The sequence below is a fragment of the Ursus maritimus genome, unplaced genomic scaffold (assembly GCF_017311325.1).
Source record: "Ursus maritimus isolate PB19 unplaced genomic scaffold, ASM1731132v1 scaffold_6, whole genome shotgun sequence".
Lineage (NCBI taxonomy): Eukaryota > Metazoa > Chordata > Mammalia > Carnivora > Ursidae > Ursus > Ursus maritimus.
Genome location: NW_024426774.1, coordinates 19,042,782 through 19,061,548, shown reverse-complemented (window position 1 = coordinate 19,061,548; position 18,767 = coordinate 19,042,782). Strand labels below are relative to the sequence as shown.

Sequence of the window (18,767 nt, the reverse complement as noted above, 5' to 3'; positions counted from 1 at the left end):
CCCCCCCCCCCCCCCCCCCGCTCCCTTGCTCCTTCCTGCCCTACGCACAGCTCCTTGGAGATTTTTTTTTTTTCTTTCCAAAACATCTAAGTTAGTTTTAATGAACAGAGGCTCCAGCGTGGTCTTCCCCTGACACACAACATCACAAGCTCTCTGAGGGCAGCTGACAAGGGCGTTGACTCCCCAGAGCGGCTTTCTCTCTCTGGGTTTCTTCTCCCCAGTTCTGGAGTGTTCTGGAATCTCCAGGCTGGAACGAGCCTATGGGGAGGGGTCAGCCTAGGCAGGGGAGGCAGCAGCCCTCCTCCGATGGGATGACTTCTTTTTTAAAGCCCTGCTTGGAGTCTCCCCGCGTCCCCGTGGACTGTTAGAAATGTGCAGGGTATTGTGATTCATCAGATTCCAAGGGGAAGGATTCTGTAAAGGAGTTTTCTCACGGCTATGTTTCTGAGCTGGGGTATTACAAACACTTCATCCGGCTGTCATGGGTTAGATGAAGCTGTAGTCTGAATGTTTACCCATTTGGGAGATTCATTCATTCTCCTCATTATTTTAAAAATCTCGAGTTTAAAACAAAATAATGGTTCTTTTGAGATGAGACTGCTGCCCCGTCTCTTTCACTGGAGAAAGGGGGGCCATTGGAATAAAAGTGGTGACCTCGATGGTGCCCCAGAGCAAGGTTTCTCAGGCTTGTTGGGGGGATCACCCCGAGACTGAAGTCTGGTGTGGGGAGTCCAGTGGACCAGGCTTACGGTGGCCCTGGAACCCCCCCCCCCCGCTCTCGGGGAGCCAGTGGCCATGCATTAGGGCTCCTGCTGGCCTTCGGAACTGCTTCCCAGGGTCAGGTGTCCTGTGTGCGAACCCTGCCACTGGGGCCCCCCCAGGCAGTCACTGTTGGCAGTGATAGGAGAAGCCTTCCCACCATTCTGCCATGCTGGGGTGTCGCTGAGTGCCGTGTACAAGCTGGTCTTTGTGTCCGAGACCCGCGTGTTCCTGAAGCTGTGGGACACCTCCCCGATGGAGTGACCCCCAACCACCCGGCCTCTGTGTACGCTCTTTGCAGACTCAGCCTTATCCTCTGGGTATTTCCTGCAAGGGACGGTCTCCCCTGCTGTCCTGGCCTGCCCAGTCCCCAGCAACGTGACCGAACCTCGTTCCTCTGCTCTGAGGCTGGGGTGGGGTGAGAGAGCATTGGGGTGTGGCGGATGGGATATTAATTTGCGGGCTGGGTCCTGGGGAGATCATGAGGCTGGGGCGTCAGGTCTGTGATTGTTTCCGGTCTACTCCTTTGCTGACCAGAGGCTGAAGGGGTCAGGGTAAGGGGCGAGTTGTGACATGGTTGGGTCTGGGGAGCACGGGGAGAGGCAGGGGGCCATGGGGGGGGATGCGAGGTTGAGGGGGCTCTTGGGGAGTAGGAGGGGCCTGCCAGGTGGGCCAGGTGGAGCTAGGGGGGTACAGGGAAGGCAGCCCTGGAGGGAGAAGAGACAAGTCCTGAAAAGGAGACCTTCCCCCCCTTACCCTGGGTGGGGGGAGCCCCAGGAACTTCCTCTAAGACAGCAGAGCTCAGGGCTCAGCATGGAGACGCCCATTTGTCCCAATCACATGAAAGACATGGTTCAGACTCTCCCTGGGGTTCAAGCTTTCCCCGTGGCCATTGTTTTCCCTGGGTCTACAATTCTTAACCTGTAGTGGGAAGCAGGACTCATGGATGTGTTTTAGAGAAACGACAGCCTCCCACTTACCCTATCGTGTCCTCCCTGGACTTGGGCCGCCTCCCGCCGGCGGGGGCTCTCGGGGCAGGGACAGTGTCTCCGTCACCGTGGACTCCTTGGGGCCGGCACCGTGCTGGGCTCACCGTGCAAGGAGCGAAACTCATTTTTTCCATATCGATATGGAGGAGCACATCCATTCTGCTAAGTGAGACACATTTACATTTATAAATGTGAAACGGGGAGTGTCTGAAGTTTCGGAGCTTAGAGATGATGACCGCTGTTATGTATGCCGCTGTGCATACCCGTAGACGCACTGCTCTCTCAGACTAAAACTGTGGACAGCTCCCGCGAGAGCGTCTTAAGGCTGGTATCTGGGTGGCTGTTTTAGTTTTAAAAATGTCCCGTATGCTTTCTGGGGGAAGGTGGGGTTACCGTATGTAAGTAAGGCAGGGGTGCTTGCAGGATGGGGCTCTGCGTCATGGAGTAGAAGAGATGAGTGTGGGAGCAAACTGTCCTCTGGTTCTGAGCCCTCACGCTGTCTGGGTTCCTTCTGGAAAATCGGAACCACATGGCTGGCCTTGAGTGGATTAAACAAGATGAGGCAGATCAAGCGTGTGCCTGTGCCCAGGACCTAATGTGATGTGAGGTGACATCCCAGGCAAGGAAACTGAGACCGGGAGGGGGGTTTCCTGGCCCTGGCCACACATCAGGCCACACAGCAGGGTCACCCGGGAGCATTAGCAGACCGCTGCCTGCCCACAGCTGAGCCCCTCCAGGGGAGGAGCCGGCCGGGTGACTGTCACCAGGTGACTGTGTTGCTGTGTGTTTTGCATGTTGAGAGCCTCTTCCATGAGCAGAGCAACAGCTCCTCGCTCCCACCCCCCACCCCCCCCGTGGACCCTGGCTTCTGGCTGGAGGTCTCCTTGGCTTGGCAGCATTGCCCGATCTGATCTGTGCCCTGGACTTGGAGGCGAAGAGTCACCTGTAGGGCCCTGGCTAACCCTCCCACCACTTGCTACCTGGGGGATTGCCGAGCTCCTTCCAAGCCTTGGAGCTATGGCTGCGTGGAACAGAGGGGTTGGGCTGGAACACAGCAACAGCAACCCTGAGGACCCTTTCTTTAATTGAGGCAAGTTTAGAGAACTGGGGGAGCTCTGAGAATCCCACAGGCTGGGGCTCCTGGGAGAATTCTCTAGAAAGGAATAAGCTCACTGGGAGGCAGAGAGAGAATTCCCTGGCAGGAGGGACCTGCAGGACCCACATGACTCTCTAGCGTGTGGCCCAGTCGTGGCCGTTTGCCGCCACATCCCTGCGCACATGAGCTGAGAGCGCAGGTCGAGAAGACAGGGGCAGCGCCCTCTGTGATTCGGGGTGCTCAGGGGACAGGAGGCAGTGTGACTGACCCGTCCTGTCCTTGCCTTTCCTCCAGCCTTTCCGAGTGGGTCCTCTCCAGGCCCAACCTTCGCCCTCCAAAGTGAGGTTTGACGAGGGCCAGACGGGGTCAGGGCTGCAGGGACTTTCGAGAGGAGTTAGCCCACCCCTCAGCTCATAGCTGGTGAAGCAGGGGCTCAAAGAAGTTACTTGACCTAGCAGGTTGCCCATCCAGCGAGGGACAGCGTCACAGGCCAGGCCGCCTCCTATACTTGTGTTCTGCACCTACAAGGGGAAGGCACGGTTCAAGGAAGGGAGTGCCGCCCCCTATAAATGGTCTGCAGGTGCGAGCCGAACCTGAATCCTGTTCTTCTCCTTGGATAGCCGTCTTGGGTGGGGGTGGGGGTTGGTCTGAAGCTTTCCCACTATGGTTGCTCTCTGTCTGCAGCACAGGTGTGGTTTCCTTCCGCGGGCCCCCGATGGGTCATGACAGCAGTAATCTTGACACAGTCTCAGCACTGTACACTTTACAGAGTCTGTTCCCTTCACCCCTCCAGGTGGTCAGGTAGGGCCTGCTGCCAGGCAAGGAGACCCCTGAGCGTGAAGCTCTGTCCCTGGCCCCATGTGGCAGACCAGGCTGGTTGTGCTCAGGGCCAGAGATGGGCCTGTGGCCCCAGGGCAGCTTGCCTTGTCTGGAGCCTCTGGTTTGGAGTTGTGGGTACTGGCAGGTATGGGGCCCAGACATGCGACTCCCTTGACCTCAAGGACCCAGAGCCCCATCAGGCCAGAGACCCTCGGCCTTGGTGACGCTGCTGTATCTGGATCCCGCGTGGGCTTTGGTGAAGTGTGACTGCTCAGTGAGGATGCGTGAGGTACAGCCTGACCTTGGTTGACCGGCTTCCTACACCATGAACTTGGGGCTGGGCAGATTTCCAAGGCTATATAGTCCCCAAAAGGAGGTGGCCTCTGGGCTGGTAGAAGCTTCCGGACCTCAGGCCAAGACTGGCTTTCAGACTCAGCGTGGTCTGTGTGATTTGCTTTGACTCGACATAAATTGGCAGCTCTTTGGACTATCAGGTAGTTAATAAGTGCCCTGATACTGACCTGGCTGCTCGGGTGGCAATGGCCTATCATACCCGAGCGGAAGGCAAGAGACAGCCCACGGATTTTGAAGTCATCCACTTGCGGCATGAATGGTGTAGGGGATCGGGGTTGCCCAGACCCAAGAACACATGAGGTGTTGGTTGCCGGAGCTTGCGAAATCTGCATCTGATGACCAGTGTCAGGACGCACCTCCCCTACTAACGGATGGCCTTTGCTGAGTGCCAGGCCTGCAGGAACTTTCTGCTGGGGGTGGCAGGTCCTCAGGGTCAGCACTGATCAGCCCTGATGAAACAGATAGGAATGTGGCGTAACCAGGAGTCCCCAGAAAATCACCTCTTATTGTCTATTAAACCATCTCGTTCAAAAATCTAAAATGGACTTCCCTGAACTTTGCACCTATTCAGAAAACATAATACTTCGCTAGGAGAACATTTTCTTTCCGTAGGGCCAGAAATAAAGAGTGTCCACCTCTCTACCCACAAACTTCTGCCTCAAAACCACACCCCTCACAGAAGGGGTCCGCCCTCCCCTGGCGGGACCTCAGGGAAGCGCGGTGAGGAGGGTGTGAGCCGGCCTGGAAATGGGCCTCGAGGGAGCCGGTCCTGGTAAGTGTCTTTGGAGAAGCGGGAGGAGCTAGAACCTGGTCCAGCCCCAGATGGGACCCAGTGAAGGTCAGAGACTGCGGCCGTTAGCACCAAGCACCAGGAAATCAGATGTGGTTTGGATGTTCGGGTCCATGTCCAAGGCGACCTATGGCAGGAGGTGGTCGGGTCAGTGGTCCCAGCAGCCTGTGGAAGCGGGCCGGGGCCCCCAGACACCAGTGGGAGCCCTCAGGGGGCCAAGAATGGAGGAACAGGCTCAATGCCCAGCAAGGTCTTTGTGCCGACGTACCGAGCTTGTGGAACAGGGGTCTGATCCCACAGCCGCCCTCTCCCCTTCCTGTAGCTTCCTCGTGGGACCTGCTTCTGGTCCTGGCAGGTGGGGTTGGCTGAGGGGGGCGTGGGAATCCCAGCCACCTACACGCCTGTAGCACCGCACGTGAGGTTACGTGATGACTGCGGGGCAGCCCAGGACTGCTGCACGTCCCCTGTGACCTTCCGTACGACCTGCAGCTTACAGGATCCCGTGCTCCTGGCTAGCGGAGCTGGGTTAGTACTCTCCTGCCCCGCTCATCAGCACAGCAGCGAGGGCACCTAGCAGGTCCTCAGGAAGTGGTGGGTGAACGAGTGAGTGAGTGAGTGAGTGAATGAATGGGGTAGCAGGGGGACTACTTGGCCACACAGGTGAATGGCATCGGCCAGTTTAGCTGTGGTGTGAGGTAGGAGGGGAGAACAGCCCCTCCACCAGCGTCCCGGGCCCGGGCCTCACCCGCCCGTGGCAAGGGGGGCCGGGTCTGCTCCAGGGACCTAAATACCCCGTGGAGGACGGAGGCTCACTGGGGCCCTCGCTGGACACCGGGCAGCTTGGGGTTTGATTTTTGTTCCCGCCTGCCCCCCATCCCTTCTCCGGCGCGTGTGCCTTCATCACTGTCCTTTTCTCTCCTCGGGGCACAGATCCTGGCGAACGTCTCCCTCTACCTGTGCGCCGTCGCCGTGGGCGTCATGTCCTACTACATGGCGGACCGCAAGCACCGCAAGGCCTTCCTGGAGGCCCGCCAGTCGCTGGAGGTGAAGATGAACCTGGAGGAGCAGAGCCAGCAGCAGGTGAGCCTCTGTCGGGGCCGTCGGGGGCCGGGGGGGCCCTGTGTGCGGCCCCCCGGCTTTGGAGTTCACTGCCAGGGTCAGGTGTTGGCTGCCTCCCGGGCTTCTCGCCCTCAGAGGGCTCCTCCTGACTTCAGGGAGCTTCTCTCACTGGAAGCTCCCTCCTCTCTCCTCCTCTCTGCTTGACCTAAACTTCCCCTCCTTCTGGGTTTTTTGTGTTTTTTTTCACTGTAATTTAAAACTTTTTGAAGAACAACGTTGACCCAAGCAGTCACCAATGACTCCCTGTGTTCCTCTCTCAGGCTAAAAAGTTCGGTGTATTTTGAATGCTTTTTCCTGCGGGCATCACTTCGGGTCCGTCCTCTTCTGCCGTCCTTTCTGGCTCTCCAGCGGACTGGCTCTGTGCACCTGCAGCGGGCCTGGCACTGTGGTCTCTGCGGCCGTGGGGGGCCCAGCCGTAGCCCTGCCTGGTGAGGCCCCCCACCTGCTCCCCTCCACCCAGGGCGATAAGTCTCTTTCACGCTCCTTCTAAGTCATTGATGAAGAAGTAAAACCAGCCCAAACCCTGGGGACCCCGCTGTTTACATTTTTCCACAGAGAAAAGTGCCTGCTCTCCCCACGCTCTGTTCACTGGCTTTACTCCAGCCTGATCTGCCCGATTCTCATGTGATTCAGTCTTTTAAATAGTTTCTGGTCTGAATTCATCTCAAATGCTTTTCGAAGGTCTGCAGAAATTACATCCACCAACTTCCTGTTATCCATAGGTTTATTTCCCCCCAACAAACAAGCTCAGTAGGTTGAAAACACAGGATTCTCTATGCTGGGAACCATGTCCTTTTGGGTTCAGGTGTTGCTTTTGGCTCTGGAGTCACTGAAATTGCTCTTTTCACAGACCCTGACACTCAGGTGTGGACAGAGCCATAGTTTCAGGGGCCACTCTGGAAGCCTTGCCTGGGAGCCCCACTAGCCAGCATCACCGTCTCTAGACGGTGCTTTTCAAAGGCACACGCAGTCATTTGCTGAGTCTTGAGGTTGTGTTTTCTCTTTACCAAGGAGATCTCGAAGCTTCTGAGTTGGGCCTCGGACCCAGCTTCTTCAGAAGGCAGGTTTTAGAAGGGGAATCTTCCCTGCCTCCGTTGCTGCGAAGGGCCAGGTTCAGGCTTCGCAGCTCATTGTGTTTGTCTCCTTCCCCCATGCGTGTGTCCTCTGGTTACCCAGGAGCTGCTGCTGCTGCTCGAATGTACGTAAAGAATCTGTTTTACTGGCTTCATAGAGTCTCTTGAAAGGTGCTCCCCGTTTCTGGTTTTTATACTGTCTTGTTTCTTGTTGCGTCTCATCTCTCCCACTGTGGGGGCATCGCTCTGGGTTCTCTGTGTTAAAAAATGCTTGTGTCCCCACTCAGCGAGGTCAGGAGTTCTTTTTTTCCGAAAATACTTGTGCAGTTTTCAGCATCCCTGTCAGTCTTGTCTGTCTCACCGCGTAGAATTGGCATGACCCAGGACATCTTCAGTCCCATCCCACAGGGCTCGTGGGGGGCCTCCTGGTGTGGTGGGGGAAGGTCCCGCGTCTCCCCTGGGTCTGTTGTTCTCTGCACAGATAATTTAGACAAGCGGTCCACCTCTCCCAGCCTCGCTTTCCTCGCCTGCAAAGCAGGAGTGTTGGTCCTTGGCGTGCAGGGTTCCCCGCAGGGAGGGACACAGCTGGAGGTGCTCCGTAGCTGGAGAGCTCGGACGTGGCGATAATCCGGCTGCCGTGCACAGGCCACGCAGTCACGGGCATTTTCCGATGCCCCCTCCGGGCAGGGTCAGCGTCGGCAGCCTGGGGCCTGGCCGAGAGGGCCCCTCCTGTGTGCTCCAGGACTCCCGGGCGCCACGGAGCAGCCAGGGGGCGCTGCAGCCTGTCGGGGCCACACTCCCGGTGTTGCCTGCCCAGCAGAGGGGACGCTGCCCACAGGGGTGAGAGGTGCAGGGAGGCAGAAGGGAGGTGGAGGGGGGGGAGGGAGGAGAGGCACAGATGGACATCCCCAGGCCGAGCTGGGACACCGCAGGTGCCTGTAAATATCCATCACGTGGAGTGAATTTGTCTCGTCCAGCTAGAGCCCTAGTGTGACCTTGGGCCAGCTCCTTCGCCTCTCTGGGCCTCAGTTTCCCCATGTGTAATGTGTACGTGAGAATAAAACTTTTGGCGAAAATGGGATCATGTGAGTGAATCCCTTTGGACGTGAGAAAAGCACCGTTAGCAGCAGGAGGGGTGGAATTGTGCAGCCTCCCAGGACCAGCGGGCGCCCCGGTCTGCTCGCGTTTTCCTTAGGACTCTTGGGACTGTGTCCGCGAAGGGGATCTGCTTGCATTTTTCCTTTCTTCCCACATCCTTGGCAGGTTTGGGCACCGTGCCTGTGCTGGACTTAGGAACTAATTTGAGCGGTGTTTCCTTTTTCTCACCTGAGAAAGCTTGAAGAGCACACGGGTTCTTGACAGGATTAGAAGGACGCCCTTGTGAAGCCCTGTGGCTCCGTTTTCTTTATGAGATTCAGCGTCTTTCACAAGTACAGGGTTTTTGGGTTTTTTGTGTCAGTTCTAGAACTCACACAAGTTTTTTCAGGAACTTACCCGTTTCATAGAAATATGTCACATTTTTTGACATGTTTATCCTCCTTTTTATCTTTGTGGGGTTTGCAGCGATGTTCCTTTTTCATTACTGGTAGCGGTAGTTTGTGCCCTCTGTTTTCTATTCGTCCTTGATCTGTCTTGCTGAGGGTTATTCATGTTTCAGCCTTTTCAGTGAACCACCTTTTCGTTGCTTTCTCTGTACACTTCCGTAATTTGTTGCTTTTGACTTTGATTTTCTTCTACTCTCTTCAGGGTTAACATCATGTTCTTTCTTACCTTCTCGAGATGGAATTTAACTAATTTTAGCATCTTTATTTTCTAAAACATGCACCTGAGGTTACGGATCTCCCTCATTGCTTGCTTTCGCTCTCTTCCACAAATTTTGGCATGCTCTAATTTCCATCAAGCTATCTTCGGTCCACGGGCTATTTAAGAGGACATTAATTAATTTGCAAACATCCAGGGAATTCTTAAGGTCCTCTTTTCATTGTTGATTCTTAGTTTACATCTGCTGCAGTCGGAGAACGTACACTGTATAATTTCAGTCCTTTGAAATCTGTCGGAACTCGATTTTTGACCTTGCATTTTTTATTGATTTTGACGCACTTAAGGACAACATGTATTTTGCAAAATGCATCAAAATTTTTCAGCAATGAAATAATGTCAATACGTATCAATCATGATGCATTTGCACCTACCCCAAATTAGTACTTTTACCTTTCTGGTCGCAGTGCAGGGACCTCACAACGCTCAATTCCCCCTCCCCCAGACTTTTGGGTGATTGTAACGTATTTTAAGTCAACGTATATTTGAAGCCCCATAAGACGGTGTTATCGCAGTCTTCCACAGCGAACGGCCAGTGCGCACACTTGGCCCCGTTCTGCCCTCTCAGGTGCTCTCTGTTCCTTCATTTCTGTGCTTCTATCTTCTTTATTCCCTTTGGTGTCTCTTTTCATGAAGGTCAGTTGGTGGTAAATTTTCTCCATTTCTAATTGCCTGGGAATGTGTTTATCTTGCTTTCAGTTTTGAAATTCACTTTTTGTCGGAGGGAGAATTCTAGGTTGGCTTTGCTTTACTCTGAGCCCTTTGAAGGCGTCATTCCGCGATCCTGTGGCTTCTGTTTTTGTTGAAATGTCAGCTGTCAGACACACGGTTGCTCCTTTTAAAGTAATGTGTAGTTTCCCCTCTGGTTGCTTTTACAATTTCTCTTTGGTGCCCGCAGTTTCCCAGTGATATGCTTAGCACTCTTCTTTGTGGTTAGTCTGTCCGGTGTTTGAAGAGTTTCTTGAATTGATGGCTTGATGTCTTTCATCAGTTTTGAAATTTTCAGCCAGTATCTTTTTGCTTCATTCTGTCCTTTCCTTCCAGGATTCTAGATGTCCTTATTAGACATTTTTACCATGTTCCATAAATCTCTCTCTTTTTTTTTTTCCTGAATCTTCCTTTTTTTTTTTTTTTCTTTCCGGCCTTCAGACTGAATATTTTTCCTGACCTAACTTCCAGGTCCTCTTACCTGCTTTGTTGAATCAATGCTCGAGCTCATCTGTTGAATCCTTAATTTTCGTATTGTATTTTTTTCATTTCTTAGAGTTTCCACTTGATTTAAAAAAAAGAAAAAAAAACAGATTCCAGTTCTCTGGTTAAGTTCTCCATTTTGTCATCTATTCTTTGGAACATTTGAAACATTTTAAAGGCTCTGACAACTGCAATATCTGATCTACCAATGGGTCTGCTTTTCCCTATTGATCTTTGCCTATTGATTTTTGCCTATTGATTTTTGCCTATTGATTTTTGCCTATTGATTTTTGCCTATTGATTTTTCCCTATTGATTTTTGCCATCTCGTGGCATCCTGGCTTTTTTTTTTTTTTTTAAATGCTGGATAAATTAAATGCTGAACACCGTGTATGGAGAACAGCAGTGGTTCTGTAGCGGTATCTCTCCGGAGAGGATTTACTTCTCTTGCAGCTCCCCTTGATCCAGTGTGGGGTTGAGAAGACGTAGGGCTGGGTTTCAGTCTCAGAGCTGGTTTCTGTTGTGCCTCCTCTTCGGAAATAGTCCTTCGGGGGTTTTAACTCAAAGGCTGGTCCCCCTCTTGAGGGACCCTGAACTTCCAGCACTAGGAGACTGCCCAAACTCCCCTTCGAGTTTAGCCTCTCAGCTGTCACTTTCTGCTTGGGCTCTTGGTCTCTCTCGCCTCCTGGAGCTCGGGGGTCGGCAGACGCACCGAGGGGGTGTGTGTTGAGAAAGACTCTCCTCTCTCCAGGACCTCAGCCCTCTGCTCTGCCTTGGAATCCTTGCTCACCAATCTTTGTTTCTCCAGCCCCTTGAAAGCCTATAGCCCTTGCTCTCTGACAGGCCTCTGAACCCTGGCCTCAAAGGCAAAAAGTGGCAGAGTGTGTCGGGCTCACTGAATTGTGTTTCCCTGCCCTCAGAGACCTTGTCCCTTCTCGTCCTAGCTCCCTGCCGGGTTTCCCACGGTCTTCAGATAGCTGTCTTATCCATCGTCTGTGGTTGGTCTTGGCTCAAGTGTTGTTCTGGTGTAAGCTCCTCTATAATAGCAAGAGGTAAATGTTGGACTTTCTCCTCAGTGTCTTAAAGCTAATTTTTAAGTAGCTCGCAGTGTACATGGTAGAAAATTACGAAGGTGTGAAAAAGGTTATATCGTGGAAAGTAAGGTTCCCTGCATGGCCATCCGCTTTGCCGTCCCTCAGACCGCCACCGTCATGTCTTGTGCACCCTTTCAGGATTCCAGTTACTTCCCAATCTGGGCCACAGACTTCGCACACACATGCAAGGAGTACACCCCCTCTCCCGCCCCAGATCTTTCACCAGCTGTCTTTGAGAGGGTTCTAAGGCAACCTTGCATTGCCTCATCCTTGTTGACGACCGTATTGTGTTCCGTGATCGAGAAGTTACGTTTAGTTAACTGGGCGCCTGAGTGCGCGGTTCAGTGGCATTAAGTCCCTGTGTTGTGTGCAGCCTTCACCGCTATTCACGTCCAGGACTTTCTCCTCATCTCAGGCTGAAACTCTGTGGCCATGAGACACCAGCCCCCATCCTCCTTTCCCCTGGCCCTGGCCGCCACCATCCTACTTTGTCTCTACGAGCTTACCTTTCCTCAGAACCTCACGTCCGTGCAATCACATCCTTCTGCGACTGGCTTCTCGTACGTACCTCGCGCACTGTCTCCAGAGCTCCCCCGTGGTGTCGCACGTGGCGGGACTTCCTTCCTTTTCAAGGAGCAGGAATATCCTGTTGCCTGTAGATGCCACACTTGTTTACCCACTCGTGGATGCCCCTGGGTTGTCTCCACCTCCCAGCTGCGGTGAATCGTGCTGCTGTGAACACGGGGGGACAGGGACCTGTTTGACTCTCTGCTTACGGTTCTTTGGGGTGTACACCCGGACGTAGACTCGCTGGGTCACGTGGTAGGTCTCGGTAGTAGGCTCATTATTTGAGAAACCAGGCATGTGCGTTGTTGAGAAGTGTCACCGAATTCTCTCTCCGAGAGGTGCAAAGAATTTACACCCCTCCCAGCAATGAACGAGGACACACTTAGACAGTTAAGTGTCCCTTGTTTATTGAGAAAATGCGTCTTTGAGCTGGCACCCCTGCAGCTCCTCCAGAAATGGCTGTGGGAAAACCCCAGGGCAGGGAAGAGGCCCCGTGGAGGGCGTAGCGTCTTGTGAGCTGCGTCCTGCTGCTTCCTCACTTGGTTCGGGTCACAGCCAGGTAGACTGAGGTTTCGGGAGAGGTTTTCTCGTTTGTGTTTTTAGCACACGTTGTACAGTCTTTGGTAAACGCAGACAAGTATAAAGAAACACGGATGGAGGATGATTCCTGCAAGCCTTTTTTTCCTCCTCTGTTTTGAGTGTCCTCACCACGTTGTCCTGATTACAGAAGTGACACCTTATTCTTGTAGATGGCTGTTAAGAATAGCAGCTCGGAACCAGATCCTCGAGCGTGGAGGCTGCGTCACGGGGTTACTGTGGACGCCGCACGTGGAGTCTGTTTCGCATGGTGCCCGCTCCCAGGAGGCGCCTGGGCTGGCTCCCATCGGACTGTTGGTGTTGGATGAAAATCTGGATAGGAGTATAGAAAAGACCACCCAAACTTCCCATCGTTTGGGTGTTTCTTTTAAAAATGACTTTAAAAGCTACAACATGATAAATTATGTTGTCAGCTAGAAAAGGTTTTAGAATTTTCCATGTTTGCTTTTTATTTTTTTTTCTTTTTCCTTTGGTGGAGGCGAAATTCTTACAATGTCGTGTATGAAAGGGTGCCGTTGAGTACCTTCCCGACATTATGTGGTACCACCTCTGGTTCCAAAACGTGTTCGTCACGCCAGAAGAAAACCCCACACCCAAGCCTGATCTTGAAAACTGTACAGTAAGGCCACTGTGAGCTCCGGGCTGTCCCGAGGTTAAGGTTCCTTTCCTCGCCCGAGGCCTGAGGTCCTTGCACACCCCCACTGTCCTGTGCGCGCCTGTCCCTGGGACCAACACCAGGGTCTGAAGCCTGCACCAGAGGCCAGCCCCGCTGGTGAGCTGGGACCTGGGATTTGCGTCCATCACGTCCTCCAGCATTTTCTGGGGGACAGCGAGACCCGGCTTTCCCACCTTCTCACTGTTGGCACTCTGCCTGTCTGGTCTTCAGTTTTCTGCAAAAGTGAGATTAAAGGTAATGCCATTGGCATGGCGCTGTTTGGAAATCACTTGAAGTAAGAACACTGAGATGAGTCTAAACACTGTGAAGCCCTTTTGTGCTATTACCTGCTGTCGCCCTGGCGCCCGCCCTGGGGACACTGGCTGGAGGAGGGGCCACAGGATGAGACCCAGCTCCCCCCCTCCCTGGGCAGCAGGGCTGACTTGACGTCCTGGGGAAGGTCGGCTGAGTACAGACAGGAGGAGAGAGGTCAGCAATCCCATTTCACTGTCCTCCTGTGAGGACCTCTGGTGAGAATAAAAATGAGATCATAGATGTGAAAATGCTAGAAAGGGCTGCAGAAAGTCCTAGAAGGTTTGGATGTGGCTCCCATGTGAGGGGCTGTTTGAGGTCAGTGCCGCCGTGGCCACTCACAGTGTTTAATGGCTTTGTAAAAAATTCCCAATTAAAAAAATGCTCAGTATATCCTTTGTAGAGGAGGCTTCATTTCAGAATTTAGTTACAACAAGGTTCGTGTCTCACTTTGTATTTTGTCGGCTCGTATTTATCTTGTTTTCTCAGCTGCCTGGGGAGGAAGTGACATGTGCGCCGAGGGGAGGGCCTGCCCTGGCGGCTGGGCGGCCTCCAGCGGACGGTGTCCTCTCTGAGCCTCCTCCCCTTCCCCAGACAGGCTGAGGGGATCCCATCCCAGATCCTCTGGTTCTGTTTTCCTTGCCCCTGTCACCTGGGAGGTTGTAGTCTCCTTCCTGAAGATGACCCACCTCCTGCTGATAACGGCAGGTGATCCTGACAGGTGGGCCACCTGCCCTCGTCCCCGGGAAGGTGCAAAGCAGCCCTGGGCCTTGGCGCGCAGGCTTCCCCTTCCACTTTGTCACCAAGGTGGGCACGTCTGCGTAGTGAAAGGAAGTGGGGTAGAGGTCTCAGATTCTGGTTGCCCGGCTGCCACAGCCCCCCTGATTCCAGTCTGCAGGCCTGACTGCTCTGAGGTCATTGGGGAGCTGAGGCTCCGGGACCGTGGCCCCGGCAGGCACGGGGCACTTCGGCTCTGCTGAGCGCCTTGCTCTATAGGCCGTCCGTGGCATCTGCCTGTGACACGGGGCCATCAGGTGGACTTGGGGCCTCTCCCCAGCTCCAGGGGCCTGTTCGGGTAGAGCAGGGAGCCCAGAGGACTGGCGAACTGGAGTTGTTTTTCTGTATTCCCATGTGGCCATAATCCAGGGTGTAGGTGGGGACCTCGAGGGTTGCTAAGTGCCCCACCTGCAGCCTGGTAACAGCAGGCCGACAGGAAATCTGCCGGCACGTACCTGTCACAAGAATTCGGAGCTCCTCTGGATCTCGCACTCAGAATGAACTTCCCAGGGAGTGGGGCATGAGTGAAGGAGGGTGCCGGGGAGGATGGAGGGACGACAGGATGCGGCAGCGGCCGGCACTTCCTTTAGACCACGTTCAATTAGACGGGTGGCCTGTCCGTAGTCAGAAAAGGGAGGGCTGCCCCCGGGCCCCACCTGTCAGAGGTGAGGAGGGAGAGCCCAGGGCTGACTGTGCAGGGTTGATTCCAGGTCAGAGAAGCATCCACCGGCCTCAGTGAGGGCCAGTGGGCCAGGTCATCTTCGTCTGGGTCACCCTGGGGAGCGTGGTGCAGGGGGACGCTGGGTGGTTTTCCGTGTAGCCCCTGGGGGGATGTGCAGGACAGAGCAGCCCCTTCTCTCTGCCTTTCCTTCTGCTTAAACCCAACACCCAGGGTCACCGTGACCAGGGGATGGCATTTCTTCTTCATGCTGGAGTCTTTCCCCGGGTGGGTGACCTTCTGCCCTTGAGGTCTTGGAGGGAAGAACCACCCATTTACCATGAGAGTCACGGACTTCTGTCCTGGGAGCCCCAGAGCTGGGGACTCTGGAGTGCTGTCATTTCATAAGCTCAGCTGTTTCTTGCCTTTCTGAATGGCCCTCCTCGCTGACCTCTGTCCACGCCCTGGCTCTGAGGGTCAGGTGGAGAGTAGTCTCACCCCTGCGCCCTGTTCTCACGAGAGGTTGGTGGGGGAGAGGGAAGTCGGGGCAGGAGAGAGAGACACACAGACACAGAGCGAGAAGGACACATGGAGAGAGTCCAGCTACCTCTTGCCCTGGGGCCGGGCTTCTGGTGTCCATCCTTAAAGTGCCTTTTCTTGTCATGGCAACAGCGAGATTGGGGCTGGGGACCTGCCTCCCGGGGAGCTCCTGGGGAGAGGAGGCAGGTGTGGGGCAGGAGGAACGTGGCCCCTTGCACCGCAACAGCTCCTCGCGGTGGCCTGGGGCCAGGCTGGTGTGCCGTCAGCCCCTGGTGTGGGTGGGACAGACCCCTCGTGGGACAGCAGCAGAGGACCCCGCACCCCGACATCAGCCTCGAAATGTACTTGCTCTCTGCACTTCTTCACAGACCCAATCGCGAATGTATCTGATATTTTTAAGTTTCATTTTAGCCCCGAGTGTGTCTTGGTTTGAGAAAAGCCAGAAGGCGAATTCCCCGTGGTGTGAAGCAGGAATTCATGCTTCTGTGGGTTCCAGCCCCCACCTCTTGGATTTCACAAAATGTTCTTCATTCTGACGTTTCAGGATTTAGCGGAACAAATCCACATCTGAGATAACGCGAGCGATGAGCCCACAGAGGACAGGTTGTTCCAAAGCCTTGGAGGGCTCCTGGCATTGGGAGGGCGTCTGCCATGTCAGGTGGCCCCAGGCACTGGTGGCGGTGACAGGACTGTGTCTGGGATGTGTGGCTTCCGAGCGGTGGCCCTGCTGGGCCCTGGGCGGCGGCGGGGAGGGGAGTCAGAGCCACATCCCCCCGCAGCCCGCGTATCTCTGGTTTTAGCGTCCGCTGTCCATGACCAGTGTGGCCGGGGTGGTTGTCCCGCCCTCTCTCTGGCCAGAGGACTGGTGTTTTGTTCCGTCAGGGGTAGCTCATCGGACAGTTACTTTGTGTCGGGCCCTGGGCTGCGTTTTTACTGGATTATCTCCTTGAAGCCTCACCGCAAACCCAGCAAAGAGCTGGCGTGTCCTCCCCCTGGGCAGGGGCTCCTGTTCCGCTCTGTGTCCTAGGAGCTCAGGTGTGGACTCTGGACCGAGTCTGGGCTGTGGGGATCTGCTTCGTTTGACCTGCCTGGAGTTTGAAACATTTCTAATACTGAAAAATTGGGGCATTCTCTATAAAAACTTGTATCTCTGACTGTCTTGGAAAACGGAAAGATATGACAACACGGGGTTCAAGAGTCAGACTTGCATTCACATCCTCACCAGCCTCTTACCTGCCACATGACCTTGAGCCAGTTCCTTATGCCCTCGGAGCCCATTTCTTTGTGAAGTGGGAATGGAATAAGACTGTTAAAAGGTCTAAGAGCACTTATCCCACAAAAATCGTGGGCATCATTCTCAGCACGAGGGATGCAGAACAGATTCCGGTGGGGGACACAGATTACACAAGCCAGCATATGCTATTAGCAGGTAGGGAGGTGGCGGGCAAAGCAGGGGATGGAGCGTACGAATTGCCTAGAGTGGAGGGAGGTTGCCTTTTAATATCATGTGGCCAGAGAGGGCTTTCGGATAAAGTGAGATTTGAGCAGACGCAGGAAGACAGGGTGTGAGCCATGCGGTGTTTAGGGAGAGGGTGCAGTAAGTGCCAAGGCCCTGAGGTATGTTCACATGACATCATCATGGCAGTGGGTGCAGGTGGAGGAGAAGTGAGGGGAAGAGGGGTGGGAGGTGAGGCAGGGAGGTGGAGGGGCCTTGTAAGGACCAGACTTTTCCCCTGAGGGAGATGGGGGGCATTGGAGGGTTGTAGGTTTTAAAAGGATCAGTCTGGCTGCTGGTGGAGAAGAGACAGCAGTGGAAGCGGGGAGACCGATTTGAAGTGACGCAGCAATTTTCGGGTCAGAGGATAGTGGTTCAGACCAGGATGGAGATGATGAGAGTGATTCTGGGTGTTTTTTGAAGGCAGAGCCGACAGGAGTCGCTGCTGAGTGGCACGGGAGGTGGGAGAGCGGGGAGTCGTGATGGCTGTCAGGATTTGGGCAGGAGGAAGTTGGAAGGGAGCGCTGGTGAGAGGCACGGGAGTGGAGAGTCTGTCTCACGGACATCCAGGAGGAGAGCTGATGGGACACATCTCCTCCTGTGCACTACCTGCGTGTCTGGCAGGGCAGGCCTGCGTTTGCACGCTCCTGAGGGCCCCTCCCGGGGTGAGGATGGTGGGCCCTGTAGGCCAGGGCCTCAAGCTGGGGAGTCCAGCGAAAGTTGGTAACCAGACGGCTCCTGGGGAACACTTACCCCTTCTCCTCAGAGACAGTAGCAGGTGATTTTGCTACCGGGTGCGTGAGTCCCACCTGCACCAGGGGCTCTCAGGGCCTTCCGGAAGCCTGTCAGAAGGGGCCCAAAGGGAGAAGCTCCCTGTACAAATGTCAGTTTCTGCAGTGACCGCCTCGGCATGTCAGCCAGCTCCTCTCTCTGGGTCCTGGCCTGCGTGCTTGGGAAGGTGACGCGACGCGCCCAGATTGGCAGAAGCGCCCGGACCGGAGAACCAGAGGATCTGGCCGGGGCACGCCTGGGACCCTGCCGTTCTCTGGCTCCCTTCCACCTGCAGCAAGAAGGCAGTCTGCGAGCTCAAGGTAGAGCCTGTGGCACAGAGCCCGGGTCACAGGGGGCTCGGAGAAATGTGTTCCGAGCTGGATTTATAACATGAGGGATGTCAATTCTTGGGTGGCTTTTCAAGAAGAGGGGGGTGCTGACTGGTGCACGCTGGGGAGAACGGAGTCCTGATCCACATGGAAGGGCAGAGGTGGGTTAGCAAGGGCTGAGCGGGGAGGTGGAGAGGGACACGGGGTGGACAGGGTCCTCCCCGGAGCTCCCGTCGCTCATCCCTCGAGTGGGAGGGACTGGGGTCGGGGGCCCAGCCAGAACTGGCGTGGGGCCGAGCAGAGGCCTGGAGAGGAAAGGAAGGTGGGAGCTGCATTTGGGAAAAGCACTGGTGAGATTTACTGCTCCACTGGGAGGAGGCAAAGGGAGGGAAACCAAACCTCACAGGTGGAGAGCTGGTCTGTCAAACCTACTAGAACCTTCACACCTGGGGTGGGCTGAGCAAGGACTGAAGCCCGTGGTTTTGCTCCCGCTGATCACAGATGTGGCCTTGGCGTCCTTCTCCAGGCAGCGGCTCTGTCACCCTGGGGGGCCCGAGAGCTGCCCTCGCTCGCTACGGTGTTCTAGAGCTGCGCCATCCGATACGGCCGCCGCTAGTCCTGTGTGGCGCCGGACACTTAAATTAATTAAAATTTAGAAATTAAAAATCAGTGCCTCTGTGGTGCCAGCCACGTCTCCGGTGCCCAGTAGCCACAGGTGGCTCGTGGCTACCACGCAGGACAGCACAGAACAGAGCATTTGCTTGACTGCAGAAAGTTCTAACAGTGCTCTTCTAGAGAGTGATGGTTTGCCCCTTGGGCCGCAGCTCCTAGTTGACAGCTCGTTATCTCGCCAGACCTCCAAGGAGCACCTGCTCTGTGCCGACCGCACTAGGTGACGGCTGCAGACACCGCACACGTGGCCGTCTTTGGGCCCGAAGGGCGGTCTGCTGAGATGGCAGTCCCCT

General features: G+C 54.9%; 1 protein-coding gene across 1 annotated transcript in view; it reads left to right on the top strand.

Annotated features, from left to right (window-relative positions):
* The first annotated feature begins 5,748 nt into the window (after positions 1-5,748).
* Positions 5,749-18,767, top strand: part of ADCY3 (adenylate cyclase 3) — a 40,128-nt gene continuing 27,109 nt past the window's right edge. The window contains exon 1 of the mRNA XM_040622957.1: positions 5,749-5,887. Within this exon, the coding sequence (XP_040478891.1) occupies positions 5,786-5,887 (102 nt within the window). The 5' untranslated portion in view covers positions 5,749-5,785. The remainder of the gene's footprint in view (positions 5,888-18,767) is intronic.